The sequence below is a fragment of the Phaethon aethereus genome, assembly GCF_964289735.1.
Source record: "Phaethon aethereus genome assembly, chromosome: 7".
Taxonomy (NCBI): domain Eukaryota; kingdom Metazoa; phylum Chordata; class Aves; order Phaethontiformes; family Phaethontidae; genus Phaethon; species Phaethon aethereus.
Genome location: NC_138583.1, coordinates 22,757,387 through 22,765,602, shown reverse-complemented (window position 1 = coordinate 22,765,602; position 8,216 = coordinate 22,757,387). Strand labels below are relative to the sequence as shown.

At 44.5% G+C, this 8,216-nt stretch overlaps 1 protein-coding gene across 1 annotated transcript; it reads left to right on the top strand.

The window, feature by feature from the left end:
* Positions 1–367: 367 nt before the first annotated feature.
* On the top strand, positions 368–7,649 carry ANKRD1 (ankyrin repeat domain 1; the record flags this gene model as incomplete). Its single annotated transcript, XM_082002466.1, has 9 exons — positions 368–394; positions 2,005–2,184; positions 3,995–4,132; positions 4,222–4,329; positions 4,997–5,095; positions 5,671–5,769; positions 5,914–6,012; positions 6,174–6,272; positions 7,539–7,649. 9 exons carry the CDS (start codon positions 368–370, stop codon positions 7,647–7,649), a joined length of 960 nt encoding a protein of 319 aa, XP_081858592.1.
* Positions 7,650–8,216: the final 567 nt, after the last annotated feature.

The window sequence follows — 8,216 nt, the reverse complement described above, 5'->3', positions numbered from 1 at the left end:
CAGAATGTCTCGCATTGCTGAGCCGTGCAGTCACTGCCAAAGGAATGATGAGCTCACATTTCATTCCGATTCACATACTTGGTGTGGTCAGACTGTGAGGCTCACCCTTCCTCGCCCAACTGACGCCCCCCTCCCTGCCTCGACACCAGATCCGGCTCGTTAACATGTCTGGAATGAGCGCGAGCCTACCTCTCCGCTGGCAAGCCCGCGGGGCGTACTTGGATTCCCAGGTTGGAAGATTATCTCATTCAAGCACAGTTCTCCCGAAGATATATAAGCAAAGCTAGTGTAGTGGTCCCTGCAGAGCTGGCGTGAGCACTTGGGAGTTCCAGCCATACAGGAGTACCCCCTTCAGATGCTGGCAAATATGATGATGATGAAAGTCGAAGAGCTGGTAGGTACAACCTTCTTCCATTTATTCATAATTACTTTTCTTTCTAGATTGTCGTTATACCAGGCAGAGAGAGACAACCTTTGTGGATCATTGAGGAGATCTGGCAGGTCACCAGTACTGCTGTGCTCTGGATGCAAAACCTGTATATACATAACTATAGGTCATCCTACTACATTGTCACTTTAACTTTTCCTTGGGAAGGGGGCTCACCACTGATACAACTACATAGCTGTTTGGATTTTGCATCAGAACATAGTTCACCAGGAAAAGGAGACCGACCAAAATTTAGCTGTGTATTTTCCTTTGACCTTGATTTTTATTTTTTTAGAAGCTATTAAGTTTATGATCACACTGAGTAATTTCAATCCAGTAAGGGACTGGGAGGAGGTATCAATGAAGGGAAACCAAAGTATTTTGTACGACTAAACTAACAGTTTAGTAATAGTGTTATTTTCTAATAATAAACTATCAGTTCATACACCCACTGCTGTTCATGGTGTAACAAGCCTTTGAAAAATAATGTCTAAACCAGACCACAAGTAATGGGACATTCTGCGGCAGGGTTCAGACTAGGAATACTTGATTTGATCAATAAACTGAGAAAACAGGAATGATCCACTAAAACATGGGAACATCATGTGGGAACTGCTTTTTTCCCAGACGGCTACATAAAGATGCAACTGTCAAACAGCCTAACTAGTTACTGCCGACTTAAATTCTTTGGCAAGGCCCTGACAGTTTCTCTACTGTTAAACTCTGCGACAAACACAATTTTACAAGGTGATTGAATGGAAGGCCAGTCCAGAACACATGAATATACTGAACCACTCTCAAAACACACAACAGCCTCTACTAAGTTTAACAAGTTATCTCTGCACATACTTAATCGAGCATCGGAAGTATTTCCAAAAGCTATTGAAAGCTGTGCTGCTGCACAGCGTCACGCAGCTTCCGACGGGAGCTACCTTCTGCTATTTCGCCACGTGCTATAAATGGGGACGTTGGTACTGACAGCGACGGGTAAAACAAGCCTTCAAATTACTCAGTAACCCGGTTTAACTGCATTGGATGTGTTTCAATAAACCTGGAAGGTCCCAAGGGAGAAAGCCTCTCCTCCCACTCTACCTGCTTAGTTCCCCCGCCCAACACTTGCGGGGTGCTGGTGGCTGCTCGGGGTGGCTCTTTCCACCACAGCCTCTTAGAGCCTTCTGACGAGTCTGACACACGCCGGTGAGTGCACGAGCAGGAAAACCCTGAACAAACAAGATGCTATTCCCAACTCACGGGCTTTTGTCAGTACAGCAGCACCTCGGCCTCAGCCAAGCAGGGACCTAGACTGTGAGTTGCCATCATGGGTCTTGACCCAAGCCCTGAAGATGCCAAGGGGGGGTTGCTGTGTGGATGCCGGAGATCTGCCTGCAAGCGAGACTGTTCCAGCCATTCACCTACACAGTTAATCCAGGCACAGGCTGGGTGAGGTCTGCACTCTGTCTCTGCCACGCTCGAGAGCGGGACAGGAATGACATGCAGTTAGCCTCCAGGTAACCCGTGTTCCTGGGGGTGGCTACTGCCGTCATGCTGCTTTTATGATACCACGTTTGCTTTTACAGGTGACTGGGAAGAAAGCAGACAATAAGGAGACCGGCAGCTTCCTCCCTGAGGACTTCAAAAATGGAGAGTATGAAGCTGCTGTAAGATTAGAGAAGCAGGAGGACCTAAAGACAGTCTCCGAACACTCACTGACCCGAGGTGATCTGGCTTATGAGAAGGAGAAAAAACTAGAAGCAGAGGTAGGTTCATGGGTTTTGTGCTTGGCTTTTCATCATCCTGCGTGCACTTTCTGCTGCAGCCGCTGAAGTTTTGCCTCTTTCTAAGTTAGAAATACATGCATGGTGAACTAGATAAACCCTTGGGAGATCACCACCAAAGGAGCTTGGTCTAAAGTCCATTGAAGGCCATGGAGATCTGACTCCTGTAGCCTATGGATGCAGGCAGTAATGCTGTGAAGCAGAACCCAAAACTCCCTCTGTAACGTCTGACTGAAACCCTGGGGGGTCCCTCCTGCCCAGAGTCACCTGCTGCTACCTGGCAGTAAGGGGGGAGCAATCATAGCCAGTAAGACACCTTCAGCTTGCACGCCTAATGACTGCCTCCCAAAATAACTAACCCGAGAAAAATGTAAGAGTGTATTTCCGAAGCCAGAAGCCTTACCTACCGTGAAAATGTTCTTTTTATGAAAACACTGCATTACGCTTACTAGTACATTTAGGAAAAACAATTACAAATGAAAGTGATACTGGTCTATAGAAAAGTACCATTTTGTATTACTGGAGCGTGACAGTTCTCCCTATATCCCTAAGAACTGATGCTTTTTTCTCCCAAAATACAGTAGCTGAAACATCTTAAATTCTTTGGTGAATAAGCAACTAACTGGCCTAAAAATGTAATGTGATTTGGGAACGAAAAAATTTAACTAACAGGGGGCTAGTTTTCAGACCTTGTCCTGAAAAAAGAAGGGTGGGAAAGTGAGCCTCAGAAATATTAAAATAACACTATTGACCTTCACCTTCAACAGAGAGATCATTACTTGCTACAGGGGTTTTTTTGAGTTCCACCCAAACAGGGTCCTGACAACTTTTTGTGTTTCCACAGTTGATCCACAGTCCACTCAGCCAACATAGTTATTTTCCACTAAGTCAATGATCTGCAGATCAAACCCTAAATGCAGAGAACAATAAAAAGAAGAGGTGGAAATAGCTTGAATAAGAATTCAGTTGAAAAAGGTGTTTACCATACAACAGGATCTCACCAATGTGTTTACCCTTAACAATACCATGGGACAGGATCTGCCATCTGTATTCACCCAGAGTTACCCCTTGTTTGTGAATCCTCCTTCTGAAGTCAAGGACACCTCGTGGTACATGCGATCTCAGTTCAGGCGACACATTTGCCCTTGATGTTAGCGCTGCCCCGCACTGACTTCATGCAGGGATGCTTTTTACAAGCGGGCTTGAAGAAGTCTTAAACATTTATTGAACTGCCCCTTCAAGGATACTGGGGACATTCTTTGTAGCGTACCAAAATGTAACACTTGCTGACTGAAATGCTGAGATTGGTATAAACCTTGCTCTTCTCTTATGGGTATATTTTTCATCAAAGAGGATTAAGTTACAATAAATCAGGGGCTGCATCATAAAAGTGGTTGAAGAAAAACACTTGTGTTGTGGGGGTTTTTTTTCCCACCACTTGAGTTGGTGGAAGTCAGCTAAAACTGCAGGGGCTTCCCAGCTCTCTTAAGCTGCACATGAGGGTTTTTAAATTGTTGGGCCAGAAGGGATTGCAGTGCTGCTCTGACTCCTGGCCTAACACAGACCAAAAATCCATGCTATATATCCCAAAACATATGGCTGAAGCAGCACCTAGGTAGTGTATGAAAGACTACAGATGATGTAGAATTTCTTGCACATTTAGTAACTTATTTCAAAGTTCACCCAGTCTTAACTGAACTCAGGTCAATAATATCATACACTGTCCTGCCACTCTGAAAGGGAGAGGTGGTCACGCTCAGCTCAACTTGCGGGCTTCCCTGATTTGTTTCAGCTGAAAAAGAAGAAATTAGAGGAGAGGTCAAAACTTGAAAACTTGGAGGATCTTGAAAAAATTATTCAGCTGAAAAAGAAGAAAAAATGCAAGAAAGTGAAAGTGCCCGTTTTAAAGGAACCTGAACCAGAAGTTATTGTAAGTTATTTCAAAGTACCTCTTCTGGGGAAGCATTGATGGGGTTTTGTGCCACACCCATTTACACCCTGTGTGTTTCCTTCCATCAGACAGGACCTGTGGATATACCCACATTCTTTAGAGCTGCATTGGAGAATAAGTTGCCAGTAATTGAAAAATACCTGTCAGACAAAGGGGATCCAAATGTCTGTGATGAGGTACAATCTTCTTTCTTACTGCAAAGCCTGCTACAGAGTAGAGATTATTATTACAGAGCAAAAATAACTTTTACCACTAGGTTTTGTAGCTCCCACACTTTTAAGGAGCAAAACGGGTGGAGGGAAAGTAAGTGAACGCTGGGAGTTCGGTACATCAAGTCTTCTAGTGAGAAAGGGGCCACTGGCACCCTCCAAAGTAACATTACCTCAAAAGAATCTTTACATTTAAAAGCAAACTGTTGGTGACCAGGAAACCCTGATTTTTTTGTAACAGGTGGTCTTCCAACGCTGCGCATGAACAGACAAGAAATTTGTCTGTGGAACAACAAAAGCAGCGATGCTGCCCGCCCTTCTACTCCATAGTGCATAAGATGCATTTGCAAAACGCAGCGTAGCATGTTGGATGGGGGAACTGAAGAGACAACACTTTAAATTTGAACGCCATACTGCAGATATTTCCCATACCCTTTAAAATGCTGGGTAGGCAGCTCTCAGCTATCAGGATGCTATTAAAATTTAGCAGATTTCAGGTCTCGAAAGTATTAGCTCTTGAAAGTGAATCAGCATAATGTATTTGGCATCATCCGAGGGAGGTGGGGAGGAAAGATTTAAAGATATCTCTTTGTGCCATATTTAATATCTGACTTTGCGCTGTTTTAATTGCCAGTACAAACGCACTGCATTGCACAGGGCATGCTCTGAAGGACATCTAGAGGTGGTGAAAAAATTGGTGGAAGCTGGAGCCCGGCTTGAACAGAAAGACATGGTAAGCACATCAACTCACACTTCCTTCAAAAAACTGCCCGTTGTTTCCCCTCCCGGCAGAGCTGAGCGCAGAGAAACTCAATCTTGTAGAGGAAAAGGGCTCGACCTAATTCACTTTGTGGACCTGCATAAGTTTGTGTTGTGTTTTGGGTTTTTTTTTTAAAAAAAGAGAACTATTCTTTCCCTTGAGCTTCATTTTCTATGCATTTTAGAACCCAAAAGGCATCGAATAAAAAATATTAGCTAGCACATACCAGCCACATACCTGGCTAAAGATAACTTCTAAATTCACAGAATAGACAAAACACGTCCTCTTTCACAGTGTTGCCAAGATCTCAGTCTTTAAGAGCAATATGCAGCGAGTGCGAAGAGTGAGAAACTCACAGTACTAAAGAAATTCGGGCAAAATAACAAAAGCTGTTACTAGAAACAACCCAGTGATCACAGTGAAGTGCTTTAGGTTAAATTGCATGAAAATAATTTTGGATTAATTTAGAAATTTGATCAAAATGGTTTAATTTATTTTAAAATATAATGATGGATTAAATTACTTTCCATTTGTTTTTCCTGCTGCAGCTTGAATCTACAGCCCTGCACTGGGCATGCCGGGGGGGGAACCTGGATGTGCTGAAGTTCTTACTGGACAAAGGGATAAACAGAAACGCAAGAGACAAGGTACGTGCTTCTGGGACGCAGCAGCTTTCTAAAGCGGAGAGGAAAAGCTGGCCCTTACTCCAAGCAGATCATTTTCAGCGGCCGTTCTTGAAGCGGCCCTTACCTGTTCCATGCCACTGACCGCCTCCTCCTCCCACCCCTCAGCTGCTCAGCACCCCTTTGCACGTGGCTGTGAGGACGGGTCAGTACGACTGCGGGGAGCACCTCATCGCCTGCGAGGCCGATCTCAACGCCAGGGACAGGGTAAGCCCGACAGCTCCTTACCTGTCAGCTACCAGGTAGCATCAGGCCGCTGTCTGCCTTGATAGTTCTTCTCTGGAAGAAACCCTGGCTACGCGGTCGGGTCTGGACCGCGGCGCCGGCGCGGCGGGACTGACGCTGCGGTCCGTGTCTCCTGCCTCTAGGAAGGAGACACACCGATGCACGACGCTGTGCGGCTGAACCGCTACAAAATGATCAGGCTGCTGATTCTGTACGGAGCGGACCTAACTATAAAGAACTGTGTAAGTAACAGCAAAAAATGCAGTCATTCAAAAAGCTTTAGAATAAGTTTCCCTTCAGACCAGTTTCACGGGTTTCAAGGCTGGGAGAGACTATTGCGAACAGACGTAATTAGATCATTTCCGAGTTAATTAAAGAAGAGCCGACACAGGGAAAGTATAACTTGGGGGAGGTCAGGGAGAAGAGGGAAAACCAGCACCTCTTCTAAACCCAGAACCCATCAGCTGCAACTTAAAACATCACATCTTCCCGTGATTTATTTTAATTTCACGTATCACATATTGAAAATATCTAAACATACAGACACTTGCTCTCTGCACAACTCCTGGGCTTCAACCGCTACCGAGACAACAAAGATCTTAGCTTGTTGGAGAAATCTCCTTTCTGTTAAGCCCAGAGCTGATGGCAAGCCCAAGTGCTACATCTGGATGACTGGCTGTTAACCTGACCACTGGGCAACAAACCCCCGTGGCTCAGCAAAGCTTCAGTTTAAGAAGCCCCACGCCTGACTTTCTGCTCAATACCCCCACAGCAGCAGCAGACACATTGCCAGATCTGTGAGCACTTCTTAAAAACACAGCACATGACAGCCCCCTCCCCAAACTGAGCAGCAGCAGGATGGACAGTGGGTTTTACTAATGCCAGTTAATGTGTTTGATTGGCAACCAACGTAACCTAAGGGGGCAAGGAAGAAAGCAGTCACTGCAGCCTTTGCAGGCTCCCTGCTCTCTGCCCACACTCTCTGAAGCAGGACCGCTCCTGGCATTATCCCTCATCAGGGCATGGAATCATCGAAAGATACAGCCCCAAAGGCCAAAGACCTGCTCTCCCAGGCTTTGTCGGCACACAAAAGTTGCTCCTGTTTAATTTAGATGCGGTTCATAACCTAATTAAGCCAGTACAAACTCTTATCTGAATCCTCAGTTAAACAGAAGAGCAGCTTATTGAGGTTTCATCTAAATGTATTTCTAATCAGTTTAAACTAGATCAAAAGAAACACCTACGTGCTCTGCTAGTCATGGTATTTGCTAATACGGCTTAGACCCACTGAAATGTAGGGAAATTTCTTCACGAGTCTGACCAGGACTGGGACTAGATCTGCAGAGCAAAAGGACTCTGACCTCAGGGAGGCGAGAGCAAGTCTGACCCTGTGCGTGCAGAAGGGTCTCACACCAGGCAGACGCACTGTGCAGGTATTTAGGGAGGAACAAAGGTCTCGATAATCACTGGCTGCAATTAAGTCTCGCTTCCTCTGCTCTTTTAACCAGCAAGGGAAAACCCCTATGGATCTTGTTCTTCAGTGGCAGAACGGCACCAAAGAGATATTCAACAGCCTGAAAGACAATTCCTATAAGAGCGTCCATCTAGCCAAGTTCTGAAGAGAGAAACCAGACCACTCTCTCTCTGCCGCTTTTAAATGCTTCAAAGGAACCTGCAGGAAAATAGCCTTGAACATAGTATTTTTTATTGAAAATATTTTTGGTACTGGATTTTTTGAGGTACCTTCACTGAAAATTGCAAAACAAACATGCAGAGAAATTATTTCCAAAGGCAGGTTGAGTGTTCAAATTCCACTGGTTCTAAAATGGCTTTATTTATTACTATTTATTATTTATTTATTTTAAAAGTAATTTTAAATGATTCTCAATATTATTGTAGCTTTTTTTAATAGAGCTTTACATCCTAATGCAATCTTTGCCAGCAATATACATCCTATTGTCTTAGATGGCAGTATTTCCAACTCCATTAGCAACTTCCCTCAAGCCTTCCAATAGCTCTAAATAGGGAATACTTGCAACTGTTGCCCTGTCTCTGCCAAATTCTATTAAAATATGTTAAATGACTGGTGTTATGTGGAAAAGCAATGGAAGAAGATGTACTGAGGTGCCAAGTGGATTTAAAGAAGCAGTTGAGTCATGGGGTTTACGCAGGGTTTGGCAACTGTG